The sequence below is a fragment of the Emydura macquarii genome, unplaced genomic scaffold (assembly GCF_026122565.2).
Source record: "Emydura macquarii macquarii isolate MOO-44397 ecotype Brisbane River unplaced genomic scaffold, CSIRO-AGI_Emac_v2 contig_320, whole genome shotgun sequence".
Classification (NCBI taxonomy): Eukaryota; Metazoa; Chordata; order Testudines; family Chelidae; genus Emydura; species Emydura macquarii.
The window spans coordinates 7656821-7676037 of NW_027130457.1; the positions used below are offsets into that span (position 1 = coordinate 7656821).

The 19217-nt window shown below is 40.7% G+C and overlaps 1 protein-coding gene across 4 annotated transcripts in view; it reads right to left on the minus strand.

Moving 5' to 3' along the window:
• Nucleotides 1-19217, minus strand: part of TRIO (trio Rho guanine nucleotide exchange factor) — a 402248-nt gene that overhangs the window by 361853 nt on the left and 21178 nt on the right. The window contains exon 1 of one of the 4 annotated variants that reach the window (XM_067570004.1): nucleotides 1423-1592. The exons of the other annotated variants lie outside the window; for them this stretch is intronic. Coding sequence (XP_067426105.1) covers nucleotides 1423-1432 — 10 coding nt within the window. The 5' untranslated portion in view covers nucleotides 1433-1592. Of the gene's footprint in view, nucleotides 1-1422; nucleotides 1593-19217 lie in introns of those variants that run through there. 4 annotated transcript variants of the gene reach the window in all.

A 19217-nucleotide genomic window follows, 5' to 3' on the forward strand; every position in this document is an offset into this window, starting at 1 on the left:
AAGAGAAGCTATTCCATGACGGATCCACTGACTTGAGAAACTTAGAGGACTCCTCTAGCTACAGCTGCTGATGCACAGCTTTCTTTATTTTAAATAAAGAACCCTCTCTAGCCTCTCATTTTTATACCAAAATTGCCCAAATCTCTCATCTCTAAACCTCTGAACTAATGAATTCCTGACTTGCAGTAGAAGCTGTTGGTTTTCCCAAGGAACTCTGATCTTGTGCAATTTTTACCAACTTTTCCAGATCAGTAATCTTCCTCCAACCATTCTGGTTATGAAGAGTAGGTTATGTAACCTTAACATTAATGAATTTATAAGATTCATTTGGATTTAGTGAACAAATTATTTTCTACTTTTGAATTTAGCACCTGACTGACCATTCGTGCCTGCTGTACCACAGAACGGCATAGTAACAGATAAGAAGCACTGCAACTGGTAGAAACAGGTTTTCAATACTCCCTGAAGGAATGGGGGGAAAAAAAGAGGAATTTGTTTCAACCCTTGGTCCATTTAGCTTTGTTAAAAGCAAAATTGCTTGTTCATATAACTCTCAGAATCAAAAAGAGGTATAATTTTAGGAAAACTAGATGGGTTTACATCTACTCAATTTCTACACTGAAATCAGATTTTCTAGTTAGGTCTCCACCTCCAAACATTTAACATGCAGTTATTACTGTTATCCCAGGCTGAGTATTTTGACAATAACCAGGGTGCAGCTAGAAGCCAGTCTTTGGGTGTGGCGGCAGACTGGAAAATTTAACAGGACTGCCACAGTCAAAGGAGAACAAGCACTAGTGCAACTAATATAACAGATACTCAATTTCCATATCTGTAGTAATTATACAGTAAGCTACATTAACACACATGCCCCCGACCTGCACCCCAAGTATAACCAAGAATGTAAGAGCAATTCTGACCTAGCTCCACATACCACGCAATCTTCACTGAATCGCCATTCAAAGAAATTTTACCAGCTTTACAGCTGACATGAAAAAAAAGTCTTCCACTATTAGTAACTATGATCGAAAGTATGCTGTATTCTTATCTTACACACTTTTCTAATAATCTTTGTACAAAATAGGCCCCGTGAGGTTTCATTTAAAAATTAAACTCAGTGGTCAATAATATCCTGGTGAAAATGTATGTAGCAACATTACTTGCAAAGTTATGAATCCACTCCCCTCATGATATTAGCAAGTTCCAAACCAGACAGACCTGCCTAGGCAACAGTTGTTAAACAGGCCTATCCAAAATAAAGGAAAGTCTATTTACCTCAGTTTACATATAAGTAGTAAACAAGGTGCTCAAAACAGGCGGGGGGGGGGGGGGGTGAGGGAGGGTGGGAGATGGCAGGAAACAGAACAATGTCCATTTTAGAAAACACAAATGGGGAAAGAAAGAGAATGTAGTCTCCATCACCAGATGCCATGTCGCCTTGCTCACTGCTTGGATCAACTTTGATTTGTGGGTTAATCTTCAGAAGAGTCCACTTCAAAGGTTCACTGGCCTATAAAAGAAAGGGGCAGAAAACTCCAAGTTATCTCTTTCACCTAAGAAGACAAAGGCACTAGCACCTTTGGGCCATCTCTAGGAGAGATCCTGACCAAGGAAAAGGTCAGTCACAATCTTTCTGGAAAACTGTGGGCGAGCAAGGCCATCTTAAAGAAAAGCCTTGAACCCAAATTTACCAGATTAAGTTTCAGATGTGTGTTCTCACTTGTTTGTAACCATTTCTAACTAACTATCTCCTATACTTGAATTCACTTGAAATCCTATCTTGTTTCATTTTTTAATCGAAACCAATCCAGTGTTATTTAAAATTAACTGTTTAGTAACTCCAGTTACAGTAACAAACTCTCTGCAAGCAAAACAAACCTTAATATCTAAGACATCCAGGAGAGAGCTGAACATTGTAGGACATGTTTTTGAGATTAGGGTCCCTCACCCTGCAAATAAGAACCAAGAATGGTGGAAGCCAGAGTGTGACTGGAGCATTGCTGACAGGGTGCTGGGGTCAAAGCTGCTAGACCAGGGGTGCACTTATACACAGACAGTCAGCATGCAGGTCACACATGCAGCTAGTGAGCTGGTTGTAAGTGACACAGGTTGGGAGCTACAGCAGCAAAATATTGTGAGGTACCCAGGGCTACAGGGCAGGCGGTGACAACTTCTCACTGGTGTGGGTTGCACCCCAGAACCATGAAAGTAATAATACTATAAAATTTGGGCACTGCTGTTTAACATAGAAATTAGCTATTTCCTTGTTGTCTATGTATTGTACAGTGTAATTCTCTCTCTGTGGTAAAACTTTTTTTTTTAAATTTAAACCTAACACCAATTCTGCATTTCCAGAGTCCAAACTACTTGCAACTACCAACTCTAATTTACTTTTATAGAAAAGAATAGCACTTGTTGATATTCTCTTCATACCGCTTTTGTCCAACTGAAAGATTGTTGATTTCAACTGAAGTCAAACTTTGGACATATAAGATTAACCTAGTTGTGTAAATTTCAAACAGTTGACAGCAAGGAAGGACTGAAATGTACACAGTTCCTACATTGCCTTCAACTAATCTTGCCATGAAATAGGGTGAGAGCTATGGTCCTGTTTACACTTGTTTTTAAACTACAAAGTAACTATGTCAGAATGAAGCAACAGTATTCCTGGACTGCCATACTCATTGTTGCAAATGTAAGCTTTACCATTCTTGCAATTTTTTTAAACTTGCTATTGGAACTGTTGCAGGAAGCTAGCAGTTAAGTGAGGGGAGAAAAACTAGACTGAGGATCCTTGTTACTTCAGTGTGGATCATACTTCAAATGGCATTTCAGCAGTCCATCTTCACTGGCAAATGTAAACAGGGTTCACATGATCTGTTTCACAGCAGTTTCATGAGCTGATACTTTTAGTTTGATGCTATTATTTTTTAATCCAAAACCTCCACTTTTATTTTAGGAAAAAAGCCTGTAGCCCTCCTTTGTGAGTAACTCCTTCCAAACATGAGCTGAGTGTGAAAGATGCAGTCTTGTCTGCCTGATTTTAAAATAATACTGCTTGGAGCAAGCTGCTTTTATTCATTCTGGTAGTGTTTAAATTCCCAGAATAATTTAGAGGTCTATTGCCCTGCTGATGAAAGCATTTAAGAAAGGAGATTCATATTTGCACATCTGCTTTGAGTAGCATCAGTGGGTGGGACTTGAGATTGAGAAGACTTGATAGTGTGCTCTCACCAGCAGAGCCAAAAAACCTGGAGATGATTCAAGCCTCACCAAGGGGAAACCAATCCTGCAGAGCCCAGCAGAGAAGCCAGTCTCTTCAAGAACAAGCTCAACCCAAGAAGCCCAGAACAGCATATAGATTTTTCATCCCAGTCTCCAACTAACATCTCAATTTCATTTTCAAAGCAGACAGTTCTTTGTCTGGGGCAGAATAATTGCTCGCCATCCCACTTGAACACCCCCCTCCCGCCTCCCCTGTATCAATTTATTTTAAGTCACTTGACTCTACACCTGGTCTTAGCTTGGTGTTGCAAGCATACTCAAAAGAAGTTACCATCTGCATGGTTATATCATAACAAGGGAAGTTTTGACACGCTTGTGCCACCATTAGTGCTGCACAGTAAGATTTTTCAATACCATGCTGCAGTCTAAAGAGTGTTTTATCACTTCACAACATAGTTTTGTTTCAGTGTAAATACTCACTTATTTCAGGAAGCACATATGTATCTAGTTTTCATTAGCATTAATTAGAGTGCCACATGCACAGTCCCCAGAGAGAAGACCCTGATCTCATCCTACCTTTCTCAGTGATATAGAATTCAAGAGGGTCTTAGCCTAAAGTTACAGGCAACATCTTCTGCACTCAGCTATTCTACCTGAGACAACACATTAAGCATTCCTTCCATAAATAAATTAAGCTCAAAACATTGTTTTCATCATGCTTGCATATCCTCTCACTGCACTCAGAGTTCACTTTTAATACCCTTTTACCCCATCCACCCTGCATGTATCGGGACTGCAGTATGCCCGAGAACCCCATTGTGCCATATACCAGACCAATACTGATATAACCAGCCACAGATGCCAAAGTGTACCACATTGCACCAAAACAAGCTGCTGCCCTACTGTTAGCTAATAGAGGGGAGATGAGAAGTCACACCACATACCTAATTCATTACATTTTTATTAGTAGTCAGCAGCGTCCAAATTTCTACAAGCTTCTAAATTCAATTGTTGGGATGGTCAGGTATCAGGGAGAGTTAAGATTGTTTTGCAGCTCCATAAGCCATTTGAAACCACATTTCAAAAAAACGTTAGTTATGCTATTTCAGATATTACTTATCCTGGGGTTTCCCTACCAATTTTTGGGTTTATAGTTTTCCCCTCCCCCATTTTTAAGTTTTCTTCCTACTACTGTCAAACACACAAGTTGGGCAATAACTGCAAATCACTGACAAATGCCTAAAGTAAATAGATTTTATCTACTTTTCAATTACTATGGCTAAAAATGAAATCATTCTATGTCAACAGCAAATCGTGTGATTAAGCTGACTGTCCCTTTAACCCCAGAAGTTTTGTGCTTTTAACATTAGATTGCTTTGTCCAATTACTACATTGTGTATAAGGTATATCATTCCTAATTTTAGCTCAGTTTTGGCTGGGCACCAGCCATGACATGAGCAAATAACATAAAACAGGTACACTGTTAATTTGTCTTACTCTATATGCAACAGAACAAGTTGGAGTAGTTACTACACACGCACGCTATACACTTACAAGCTTAAACAAACAGTTTTAAATTTGATTTTAAGCCTGAGATGTGGTCAAGGGGTAAGGTACTCTAAAGCTCCCAGGTGCCATTTTCAGAAGTGACTTAGTACTTTTGAACCTTTAGCTCTGAAGCTTTAGTGTATAACCCAAGTATTTAGTTTTAAGAGGGCTATAAAGCAGTCCAAACCAGTAAAACTTCAGTTGAGTTTTTCATCGTCAACTAAGGTTATTCAACTCATAAAAATAAAGAAAGCACTGCTTGGCTAAAAGTTTCTAAATCAAGTACAGCAGAATTAGACTGAAGTTACTGTATGAAGAGAGAGATTATTTGTGCATGATACAACTGGTACTGTATTCCAGGAAGTGTTTCATCAGGTTAGAGGAAGAGAGAGGCAGATTCTAAGTCATGACAAATTACTAGTGTTTACCATAATGAAAACACCAGCCTATGCAATTTTTCATGTAACAGAGTCACATTCAAAGCAACATCAACCGAGTTTAGAGACGTTAATACAATCTAATCCATTCAAGAAAAATGAGGGGTGCCTTGCACTGCTTCAGCATCAATAAGCAACACCTCCGCCTCATCCCTCCAGCTTATCAGTATGACACCAATGTCATTTCAAATCCACATTTTAATGGTCCTACTGCAGTTATGCTCAATTCTTTTTTATTACAAATGCCAGTATCATCCTTTAAAAACCCTCCTGCTTTTCCTCCTTTAAATATACTTTCTTTTCTCTGAAGTGGATATGTAGCTCAAGTTATTAACATAGTCACGTAGTTTCCATTAATTCAGCCATGAACACTCAATTTTACAGCTAACACCACACCAGTTTCTTCCTTCAGACCATAAGAGATTCCAGGCATAGTTGCGACTTCTACATAATGGATCATTTTATGAACATAAAAATTGATAGTCGGAATCAGCCCAAATTCAATATTACCAAAATACTCTGAAATGAGATTGCATTTTTATTGTGGTTTTATGTTCTATATGCCACCAATGTATTACCCAACATTATTCAAATTAGAGAAATAGCTCATGTCTTTGAAATAAAGCTTCTATTAAAGTCAGTTTTGGTACTTTCACATCTGGTTTGACTCAAGAAGGCCAAGAAAAATAACCTGTTGATTTTTTCAATGGATAAAGTGTTTTAAATATTTTGATAAGCAGCAGATAGCACAGTAGATGCTAGGGAGAGTAAAAGTAAGATTACTTATTTTTCTCAGAGCTCTGTAGCTAAGAATTTACTAACCCAGGCCCGGAGCTCCAGCATCCACACTGCAGTACACAGACCCAAGTCCATCCAATCACATCCCAGACTTCCTAGCGCCCTCCCAAAACATGGCCACTCTACACTTTCATTCATAGTACAGGGTGGGAAAACTTGATTGCCTACCAAATGACAAAGTCAGCCAGCCCTGGGATCGTGGGACACTTTCAGAGGCCTCCCAGAATACAAGTAGAGTGGGGCTGTGTCTATGCTACGGAGCCTAAGTTCTAAAGAGTTTGGGCAGACAAAGGAGCCATTTTCAGACTGCTAACAGGGTCTATATAGGTTTGAATAGGTGGGGGATGGCTCAAGAGAGCTTGAGGCATTTCAAAACTGGGAGGTGGGGATGGGTTAGGTTGGTAGCTTCACTACAGAGAGACTGGAGTCAGTTGGTGAATAAGGTTATGTGTTGGCAGACAAAAGGAAGACTATAGGGAAAGCTAGACTGGAGGGAAAAATCTGTATTGAACAGAATAATGAAGGAGTCATGGGAAGCCAACAAAGTTTCTCTCATCATGGTATTTATAAAAAAGTGTTTAAATTTTGTTAAAGTGGGTGCCTCTTTCTCCCACCAACCCTCTGGAAGCAGGTAAGCAAGGGTGGGAGGCAATTTTTTTCCCCAAGCAACCAAGTAGTTTTCCTTCTTTTAAAAATGAGCCTGTTGGGGTCAAGAAAGAATATTGTTACCAATAGCCCCACTTTTGCACATCCGTCACCACTTAGGACTATAGGTCAAGATATTTTCCCCACAGTTTGCTGATTGGGGAATGCAATCAGATATCAGGACTTCCTGGTTAACATACCCCTGTATGGCATGAACACAAAAATTACTTTTGTACCACACTCTATACACAAAACATCTCATAGTAAGTCACACTATGATCACTTAATCATCATATGATCACTTAAATATATTTTTATTACTTAAGTGATTTAAGGCATTTTAAATCACTTAAATATTTAACCTTCAGGGCAATTGCTTATAGCACCAAAACACAATACTGTATCACTGCTGTACAGTAAATTATATCCAACATTTTTATAAAAAGTTCAAGGTAGCTAACAATCACTGTAAGCAAAGAAAAGGTTTCCTTACACCTTCTCCACCTGCCCACAGAAACCTCAAGTCAGTGTTTCAACTCCACTGTCAAAGTGCAGATTTTACTCTATGTGAGAAATGGCATTCAGTGACCCACCAATAGGCAGGTGTAGTGAGGGGGCGTGGCATCCCTTTGAGACCAAACAGAGAGGGACCACTCTCCACCCCCTGATGGACAGAGCTAGGCTGGCCATGCCCACCCCACTGGAAGCGGGACAGGAAGTACAAAAGGCGAGCCTTGCAGCTCATTTAGGTGGGAGCCGCTAAGGGAGATGGGCACCTCCTTCCTGCTACTGGAGGGGGAAATCTTGCAGATGTCCTGACAAGCCCTCTGTACCATCAGGGTCACCAAGAGCGGCTAGCTGACCTGGACACTGAGGAACTGCAGGGACTGCCACTGGTGATGTACCCTGGGGAGATAGATGGAAGATGACCCCATGAAGCAGGTACACTCCGAGGAGAGAGCAGGAAGAAGCCCAGGGAAACCAGATGATAGTCAAGTTGTACTGTTGCCTGAAGACAGTTCAGCGCGTTTCAGCTGGATCCTTGCTGACCCAGTAGTAGACCCATCCACCACTGTTAGGGCCCTGGGCTGGGACCCGGTGGAGTAAGGTGGGCTCAGGTCCCCCTACACCCTGCTGCCAACCCCACCGTAGGTCAGGAGGTCTGCGATTAGTCTCCCATCTGCTACAGCCAGGACGACAGACCGTTTGGTGCTCTGCCTTGCCTGAGGGCCTGAGCCCTTAGACTGTTTGGTGCTCTGCCATTCCAGAGAGCTGGAACCCCTAAACTGTTTGGTGCCCTGCCCTGCCTCATAGCCTGAGCCTCCAGACTATTTGATGCTCTGCCCTCCCTGGGGGCCAGGGCCCATAGACTGCTAACTTCGCCATTCAGATTGCCTTTGCAGACATGTGACAGTGAGAGGGCATGGCCTCCCTCTGAGATGGACAGCCATGCACTCCTACAGCAGGCTTTAACATCATTCCTAATGGACAAGTGTTCACATCAACTGTAGTCCCTGCTCAGCCGTGTTTCTAGTGTGTGCATTTAAAACGCACTCCTGTAGATAGTGCTAATATATTAGTGGGTGCTATAAAAAATCTGTAAAAGAAGAATTCTAATTATGCATGTGAAAAAAATTGTATACTTGGCAAACAAGGGATCAGATCTGCATGTCTCAGTCAAGGTCCTAAAGACTCGTCTGGTTGTTGAGCTGAAACATTTCCCCCCGGTTTTTGGTACCTGAGTGACAGGAGTGGAGGATGTCAACCAGGGTATGCTTCCAGGGAGGTAGCAGGCCTAGACACTGCACCTATCTGTCCTATATTGGCTGTGGGGGAAGAATGACTTTCAGTTACACATTATCAAATCACAAAGCAATGGCTTTTCGCAAGGTTAAAGATTAATCACTTTTTTTTAAGTAAGTTCAAGAATTAAAGTTTGATAGCAACTAAGGCTATGTCTACACTACAGCTTATGGATAAACCACCCCCAAGCAACATAATTTACACAGTCATAAGTTCTGGTGTGGACAGCGCTATGTCAGCAGGACAGCTTCTCCCACCAACATAGCTACCACCCCTCAGAGGTGGTTTTATTATGCCGACAGGAGAGCTCTCCCCCATCAGCACAGAGCATCTTCTCCAGATCCATCTTCTGCAGCAGCACAGGCGCTTCTAGTGTAGACAAGCGCTAAGATGCTTAAGAAAGTCAAGCTATATAGCTTACTCTTAGCTATTTTTAAGTACAGGAACTATGTATGATAAGCTTTACAGAAGTTTTTATTGTCTATAACCCAGTTCTGATGTTAACCAAGTAGAAAAGGTTTTTCATTTGGATTCATGGGAAAAGGTTTGCCTTTACATTAAGTTAATGCATAAATCCTCTCCTCACAAAATTAGAGAAATCATGTATACAAAGGATGCATGTCCTTTCTTTCTCTACCATTCCCGCACACCCTGTAGTACAATCATGTTTACAACTGTGCAAAGCTGATCTACTATATAGAACAGTTCAAGAGAACACTGATTGAGAGTTGGCTTTATCTATCTTAAAAATACAAACCTCACACACCAAACCTACCACCCTAAGTAGTTGCCAGACATATGCATTTTGATGCTATTGAAGGAAAGGAAGCCACACTGAGGAAGCCACAACTGAAATGCTTCCCAAAGAAAGACTGTAATCATGGAAACATGTTTTCCCCCATTTAAATTCTAAAGTTGTCAGCAACATCGGAACAAAATAGAACTGCAAGGCCTTCCTGTCAGAAATACAGCCTTTCAACATTGGCCAGCTGAAATGACACAGCCACTGTTTTTTTAAGACTGAGTCAAAATTTTGTTTCCATCCTAATAGCATGCCTTCAGTTTAACCTCCTTCCTTAAGTCATTCACTGAACTTTACCCACGTAGCATGGTAAACTTTGACAAAAGGGGAACTGGTATCTGGAAATAACCTTAATTTTCTCAAATGTTTATATATAATTAACTTCTGAGTATGGCATAAGTCTTAGTACTTAGAAAATCAGAGAAATGACACAAAGAATGGAGCAAGTTAGTAAATCAACTTTCAGAAAGGCCATTCATTAGTGTTTCTTGTTAGACAAGATTTTCTAAGCAAAGCAACTCTGTCTCTCTTGGGACCAAAAAAAAAAAAATCAAATTTTAAGACAGTGACACTGATTATCTATCTAAAAACAAAAAGGACAGTGCAGCTTTTTAAAAAAGCAGCAGCAAAGCAAATAAGCAATTATTGATTCGAATGAGTGTGCCAAAAATTTCCACCCACTCAGAACAAGGAGAGTTAAGAGACTTTACACCACATTGTTTGTAGTGGCACAAAGGGCTACTCAAGCTTTTATAAGGAAAGTTGGACGTCCAGCCAGATACAGAGTGCTGACAAATACTGATTCACTGCTCCAGTCACACTTAAGTCATGTATGAAATGAGCAATTTAGTCATCTAAGAAGCACGGAGGGAAAGAAGGGGGGAATTTTGTCTGTTTTAAACAGAACTCCATTTAGAGTATCCTTCTGATTCAGCACCATCCCTTATGACAAGTATTCTTGGCCAGTCCACAGTGCCTTTATTTATCCAGCAGTAAAAGAAACATGATTCCCTTCCCTGCCCCAGAAGTTAGGCGCAAGACAAAAAGTGAATGTCACTGAATTGAGATACAGCAGGCACCTCAATGAGTTCATTACGGCCTGGAAGGTGGAGAAACCACTCATCAATTTTTCAGGCAATTTAAGGTTGATCTGCAAAGTTAAAGTCCAGTGTGACACATACAATCACAGCTTCTAATGGGCTCATGTATCTTGAGATTCTGGGAAGCCAGACATTAAGTTTGTGAACACTCTTTACTTGTGCACTGAGACTAACAAACCATTTAAGTGACTGATGCTCCCGCAGGGGTACCCCAGGGTTGGGAGGCAACTTGCTATCAGCTGCCTTTAGCTTGAGAGTGCCTTATCTGTATCTGCAAGGTGACAACTCCTGGACAACCCCAACCACAGGAAGCACAAGTACTCCCCTCTCTCATTTCCCAGGAGCTCTGCTGTCCTGCTGCAGGTAAAATGATAGACACACTCCAATCCCCGAATCCTCTGTGACCTCCCCGCGGGTGTCCAGCCCATTATTTACCAGACACCCACAGAATCACCAAACCTGCTGTTCTCAAATGAAAAAGTACACCACAACTTATTAGTTCACCTTAGTACACAGCTCCACTTAACACAGGAGCACTTAAACTAACTTAGTTTATTTTATAGAGAAAGTGAGTGTAACACAGAACAGAGATTCAATGATAGCAAATGGAAATACTGGAAACAAAGGGTTACATATAAAATAAAATCATGACATGCATTCTAGAGCCTAAACTCAACATGAAACCCTCTTGTGTAATAAGATTCTGGCTTGCCCCAAAGTCCTTCTCTCAGCATTTTTCAGAATGGTTGAGACCTCTCTTTCATGAGAAAACCAGCTGGCAACTTGCCTTCCCAGATGAAGGATGCCAGAGCCTCTCTCCACACCCCCAGGTATATCAGACCAATCCTTTATTCTTCACCTGTAAAAGAGGGTTCCACCCCCACTGCTTATCTCTTCCTGTTAGTTTTCCTTCTGAAGTCCCAGTAAGCTCTTCATTAGCATTTGACTCAGTATGGTAATAGACTTCTATTGTAAAACACACAATTCATAACAGTAAGCTAGAGAGGTAAGTGTCATCCACCTCCTGTCTGGGTCTGTTTCAACACACTACCTCTGAGTGACCTTTAACTGTAATGCCTTAAGAACATAATTTCCAACAGACAGACAGACACACAAACACACCCACCCCACTCCTTACATTTTGCAAATATTATGATGACCAGTGCAACATAACACAGGCTTTCAGTAGGAACCTTAAGGACAGTCAACAAGTATGTAAATACCAGACACCAGGGATCCCTGTAACCCATATGCCCTGTCAATTGGCATCAAGAGATCCTGGGGTCACAGGCCTAAGTATGTTTATGTCACTAAGTCACCCTGGCACTGTTTAGGCCAACTGCTGGTAACTTCCCCTCCCCATTAGGGTCCAACAGGCAAATCCAGCTACAATAGCTAAAAGCCCTCTCCCTCTGACCGCCTTGCTTCCACACTCTGCCTCCTTATTTTTATAGCCCTGTAGCCAGGGCCTTGTTGCCAACGGATAAGGCTGCATCTATGCTACCCGAAGGCATATCTTGGTTTCAGTAACAGACAGTAACTCAACAGCTGCAATAGTGCCAGCCAATAGTGTAGATAGTGAAGTGATGCGCACTGTATAGGAACCTATATACCAGTTAAAAAGCTCAAGCGTTCACCACAGCATGATAAAGAACACATTCTGAGTATGGAGTGACTCATTGGGAAGGAAATGCTGGGCTCTATCTACACTTTTTGCCATCACCAGTGCAGCTGCACCTCTGAAGCAACTAGTGTGGTACAGAAACTTATTTTGCTAGTGTAGACAAGGCTTGCTCCCTCTAACAGTGCAGGCTAATCTTCGCATCCTCTTCCAAAATGTTTTTTTGGGATTAGGCAGCCTAAGGGTTTTCCCCTTTCAGCTAGTGGCTGCTTCACTATCTTCCTACACAAGACAACATGCCTTTAGAGACAGAGAAATGAGTGTTGAGATTCCAGCCAGTCTTAAAACCTTTCCTCATACAGCAACAGGACACATTCTCAATACACCTGTCAAATAGCTGGTCAGTTTAAGGTGCATTTACAACTGGCAACAATCCAGTAAGGTTTTGCTCCAAACTTCCAAAAATAATGAAGGGAGAAGTGACATCAGACAGTACTTAAATATGGTTGGAATGTGAAAGGCAAGGTAGAAACTGGTAGAGCTGGGGAAGGGAAGAGAAACACATGAGGGAAAATAGAGAACTGATGGCCACACATCCATGGGTGTGTCAGCCAGGCCAAGGCTTTAGTTTGGACAGACAGAAGTGTAGCTGTTCGTCTTTGAAGAGAGGTCAGAACCCAAATTGCATGCCACATTGTTGCTTCAGTTTGTAATGAACAACCAAGGCAACCTTCCCCCTGATTAAAACAAGCACTAAACTATCAGCAGTCAACTTCAGGTACACTTCATGTGTTCAAATGCAGCTTCTTTAAATATCTTACTGGAAGAGCTGTTCTAGGGTCAAGAGAGCACAACCGTCATCCTGAGCACCAACTTCCAGGGGGTGCTGTGACGTTCAGCCTTTTTTTGCACCACACTGATTGGCGGGATATGTGACTCTTTTCTCAGCCACTCAGTGGGGGAGGGGGAGCTGGGGCAGCTCATGCTAAAAATGTCTTCCAGCCTGACTGTCAAAAGTGCTAGGGCTGCTCCTGACTACCAATCTGTCTGAAGCCAGCCTACAAAAGCCATTTTAAGTGATCAAAACTTCATCCATCTGAAATTGATGTGACCAGAATTATTTCATCTGCCTCCCAAGCTTTGCACTTGAAAGCCATAGCAGACACTGCTCCAGCATTAGTTCATTTGATTTTTTTCCAATTACTAGCTCAGACTGATTGGCAGTCACGTTCCTGTTCTTCAAAACTGTCTGGTAACCCTTCTTAAAGGATTACCTATTAATGTATTGTCTTAACTATTCCCAGTGATCCTCCTGGGTGTTTTCATTAATATCTTCTCAAAATTTTCCATTTCAGCCAATACCGATCAGGTCTTCCCTGCCTTTCCATTTGAGATTAAGCAGCCAGCCTCCACTCCCATTCACTATCATATAGCATGCCTTTATCAAAAGCAATTTCTGAGGTTTGAGTAACATTAGTGAAGTAGTGAACATTTTACCACCCTAATGTTATTTTGACACTAAGTGAAGAACCAGGACCAAGTGATCAATCAACTAGTAGACAACCAGTGGTTCAGATGAGTCTGGAAACCTCTGCTATAGAGTTTTTCAAAAGCTTTGTTCAACTAATATTTACAACAGTTTGATCAACTGATTACATTCTATATTTCACCTACTATTGAGACAATGTCATGCCTTTCTAATCATATTTAGCATGTTATATAAAATACAAGATTTGGGAATGAAAAACTATACTCCAGTAGCTTGTCAAACAAAAAGGTGTTATCCATTTATTTTCAGTGAAGACATGATAGGCAGAAAGCACCTGATAAGCATAAGCAAGATGATCTTGACAGTACGTACCTACACAAGGTTATTGGAGCCAGACAGTTTGCTTAATTTTTGCACTTTGTGTTGCCATTTAAAATGGAATTGACATCATCTGTTTTTTAAAATGTTAAATAGATGCGAGTTACAAATGTTGTAAGGGCCACAGTGAAAAAAATTTTTTAATGACACGCTGTAGCATAAGATCCAATCCTACTTTCAGAATGATGAGTGAGATCTCAAGACCATGAGTGCAGGAACCTCTGATTTGTGTTGTCCTGTTCCTTGAGGTAGAACAGTACAAATCAGATGGACACAAATGTGGTGGTTATCAGCTAACACCAAATATCCGCAGTGACAGCAACTAGAAGCCAAGGAAGAAACTCAGATTAATGCTTTTCTCCTTTCACTTAACTTCAATCAACCCTTTGACTCCTATCTAATAAAAATACTTGTTCTGGGTCAGAACTATGTTTTGGAATAAAGAGCATCAAAAGCTTGAGCTAAGGAAAGCAGCCCACACACTCCAGAAACTTTATGACATCCGTTATGAGTGCAAGTTGCACGTTGGGAACTTGGCTCCTAGCTCCTAAAAATCCCTGGGCAACTCATTTCTTCTCCCCAAAACCTAGGAAAAAGACTCCATAAGGCATTGTGCCAGCTGGCAGCAAGCACCACACTGGGATACCTACCTGTGGTGCACTACACTTGCATAGATGCAAGCACTCCTGGTGAGTACATACAGAGTGGACACAAGCAGCCAAGTATGCATGCCCCTGAGTGATACCCACACTGCAGTGAGCATACATAGATGTAACTGGTGTTGATTGTGGTTTTTAATGTAAATATGATTTCAGTGTTTTAGAGAAGCAGCTACCTGTACCACACAGGAAGCCCAATGTGGGCTCCATAAATACTATATTCAAGTAGTAGAAATGTGGCCATTCCACACCAGACAGATCCTTCACAGTATCCCCAGAGAAGGCTGAGGTGCCCATTAGTGTCCCTACCTTAGGATCCTACTTTACAGCTCGGCTCAGAACCCAATCCAGAAAGCTCTGTGTTTAATCTTATAATGCTACAGTTGAAGTGTAGGGGCTCTACTAAAAATAATAAAAGTAGCTGAGAACAGCATCAGGGTAAGAACTCCAGCTGCTCATCTGCACACCAATTTCCTTGCAACAATTTTGTACGCAATTAGATTGGTTTTCTTCACTAGGCTTTACAAAAGCATGTTTTGCAAGGTTCAGAATACTTTTAACTTAAATGAAACTTAATCTATAGAATGGGAAGACAGCACAAGCTGAAACACAGAGTACAAGTGATAACTCTCACTCCTCTTCCCCAGCCTTTATTTAACAAGAAATCGCTGTCTATCACATTGTCCTTTAGCATGAAGGAACATGGCTTGTGGTAATGAAATTCAGCTTACCAGTTTGCAGCTGTAAGAACAGTACTTTACACAGAGTAACTCTTTCAAATGGGGGGGAATTGAAGTGCATGGGATCCAAGTGATTTGCTCAGGATACACCAATCAAGTCATCTGTGATTGATCTTTGGACTGGAATACATGGAGAAGAGTGTCATACTATCTGAAATACATTTTCCCCCTTCAAGCAGATACTTCACTTGGCCATTGCTAAGAGAAACCACGTAAGGAATTTGTTCATGTTATCAATACCACTTCAGTGGACTGAACTTTCAGAGGCATTCAGCACTTGCAGCTCCCATCAATTTTAAATGGAAGCTGTGGGCAGTCAGCACCTCCGAAAAGCAGCCTATACACAAAAGATTAATTTTAGTCCTCTAGCTTCACTTTATTTCCCACAGCTGGGAGAGGGAAACTAGATTGGCTGTCAATTTCCTGGCCTGCTGCATTAGGATGATGCTACCTTCAGGTTTCCCAACACTGGGATTGAAAGTTTGTTTGTTTTAACTACAGAAGAATATTTGTTCACATCTCCGGTAAAGCCCTTGATTTTCAAATTACTACATTTCAGACCAAAATTAAATGGATAGCCTCTATTAAATTATTCAGTTAGATCTTTGGGGTTAGCTCAGCTTATAGTACTTGTGATCAGCTGAGAGGCATTTCAGTTCTTTTGGTCAAAAAGTTTAACAAGAATTTAAAAATAAAAATAGTGGCACACACTTCACCATTAACAGGAAAAACCCAAGTTAAAATGACAAACTACATACCTACTGATATCACTGCTCTTTGCCGCCTAAGCAGATGCTAATATTCTCTATCACTTTCCCTTAGAAATCTTATTTTGACTAAAGGAGATAGACTGCTTTCTATTAAATGGTGACATTAGACCCTAAACTAAAGACTTATCACTCATTATCTGGGATGCTCCTAGTCAGTTTCCCCCTCCCACAGTGCACTGAGAGACAGCAAAGTTAAACAAACTGCAAAGTGTTGTCCAAAAGGAAACTTGGAGGAATGAGACAGAACTTTTTTGTAATAACAGGATGACTATGGCTTAGCTTATGTACCGTAAAACTGCTCTTTTAGATCTGAAAAGTCGTCCCCCCCCCCCCCCCATCTCAAGCTAAAAAAGATGGTAAACTAATGGAAGTTACTGGAATGCAGCATTCTTCTCTCAAGAACTAATGTTATGTACTATTTTCATCAGCACTAAGAATATAGATCTTACTGTTCAATAACTTGACACGGTCTTTCCTTTTTGGTGATAGTCATCTACAACAAAAACCTCAGAGGCTTTTGTGGAGCTTTCCTCCTTTCAGAAACATGCCTATAGTTCTACCAAGTGGGCATTCAGAAACTACCTTTTTTTGTTTGTTTTAAATATAAAGGCAACCATTAAATTCATCTTTTTTCCTCAGGGCTAGATAGCAAGGAAACCTGCAAGCTCTCTACCTTCTCTAGAGTACAGAAAATAAAAAGAAATGTAAACAAACTCTACCTTATTGGGCCAACGTATTTTTTTTAAGACACTTGAAAATGTAGAAAAAGTAGGTTTAGAACACACAAACGAACTTTCTCCATTATAATCAAACTAAGAAAAGTACACTCAAAATCACTTTATGATACTCTTGGTCAGATAGATTTAAGTTTAAAGCTTCAGGCCTAAGACATTTAGAATTAATTAAATTCAGAATGACTAGAACTGATGTATTCATCATGAATTAACAACAAGATCAGGTCTTAGCAGTTAAGAAATATCCCCATTTTGTAACCAAATCAAGTCATCAAAGTTTTAAGTTTATACTACTGATCAGTTATTAGTGTAAGCATAAATTCACCAAAGTGTCATCTCTACCTGTAAGTTTTAGACATCCTTTTTCTGTATGTTATGAGCACCAATTTGACAAAGTACAGTGGTAACCTGCTGGCTGCCTTTTTTTTTAAAACGAAAAAAAAAAAAAAAAAAAAAAAACCCACTGATAGCTTAACTAGCTGGTCTTGTGTTCCCCGTTTTTTCATTCCAAGATACCACTGGTTCTTTTGAAGTATCCATATAGCTGTTAAATCATGTCAATGGTTTAGACAAATTGAAAAGTTGCCTGATTAACTTCTCTGGAAGCCAGTCATGATTCTATTCCTATAGCTGAATGGTTCATTGAGCAGAATGGCGCCTGCAGGATTAGATGGAAATGCCAGCTTCTCTTCCTGCCAAATGCCTGCCACGTACAGTCAGAAGATAAAACAAACAATGTATAAAAATCTAATAAATGGGGACCTTTACTCATTACCATACGAACTTAAGTGTAATGCTAGAGAAGTCTATGGTGCTTCTATGAAAAGAGAAAGCAGCCCCTTGTCCTGAATACTTTATAACATACTTCAGACATGTCAAGACACAGAATGAAGGTAGGACTTGAAGTTATATCCAGGACAATGAACTGAGTGAGGCTAGGGAGCCACATGCTCCTCCCTCGGAGGGGTGGAGGGTACAGAACAGCAGAAGTGTCTCTGCTCCCTTCTGTTGAGGCAGTCATCATACACTGGTTTTCAAGTAAATAATTCAATTAGCCTATTGCTTTAACTACAGTACGAGGTGCCCCACAGTCGAGAGCAAATTACCGTTTCTCCTTGCCTTGTGTCCTGGCTATCAACAAGGAAAACACATGCAGATGTGGGTGCATTTTGTGTGTTCCTGCTTCATGCTGCTGAAAAGTGTCATTTTCATGCAAGTCAGTTTTCTATATGCTTAACTTTCCGGTGAGGGATTTCTTTTATTTCCCCACCATCAATTTTACCTCATCTGGATGTTCAAATGGACACCACTGCTTTGTATTCAATAATTTCAGTTACTCAGCACTGGGTCATTCTTACCTTGTTAAAACTCAGTGGTTTGAATATCCATTATAGAGCATATTTCTAGCATGCCATTTTAATGTCTGAGCAGCATTTTGAGCTGAGGTAGAGACAAAATGTGGGCCTCAATTCAGCTCAACACAATAATATATTTCACTACATGTTCCGTGTTTCCATGAAAACATGGTCATTCATCATTTGGGTTACACACTTTGACTTGAATATTTCAAAAAAGTTACATTCCACTTACATTAAACTATGAGACCATGTTTGTACTTAATTACATGCAAAAATTATCTTGAAAGTATATTAAGGTTTCAAAGATTTAAAGCACTCAAGTTAGCAAACACAAACATTAAGGTTGTCTGTGCAATGTTATTTCACCCTGCCCCACCCTTGTGTGTATGCATGATGCACTCTTTCCTATATGACCATGTAATTATTTTTCCCACAGAACTGCCTTCCCTCCCCCCCACTTCCTTTAGAGCACAGGATAAACCTGCTCTGGGGATGAATCAGGATTGTGTAGAGAAGGCGGCTGTTATTTGTAGTACCCCTTCTTCATCTGTTGCAGAAACTGAAAGACGGGTAGTGAACGAGCAAGGGGACTGCAAGAAGAAAAAGGATGGTCTCACGGTTAGGTAGCTGAATGTTACCCTGGAAAATTGGACTTACCTCTGTCTCTGACACAGAGATGCTGTGGTGCTAGGCAAGTTAGTTAAAATGTTCACAGGTGGCCACAAGCCTCATTTTCTGGATACCCAACTTGAGAGACAAAGTGTCTTATTTGCATAAGGGCTGACCACTTGTACTAGAATTCAGTGGAAGCTGTGCTCCCACATGAAGTACTATGAATGCTATATTCTCTGAAAATTAAAGCCCCAAGGTTCTCAAGTTGGGCACACAAAGTTAGTTGCAACTTTTAACAATTTTGGCCTTAATCAGTGCCTCTATCGCCCAGCTGTAAAACAGGGAAAACTCCATCTCACAGTAAGCGTTGTGAAGGTGAATTCTTTAAATGTTTATGAAGCTTTTGAATACAATCATGAGCACACCAATCAAAAGCCCTGAAGGAAACCAATAATGTATTCAGTTCAGTGTTTGTAGGGGGTGCTATAAATGCTATAC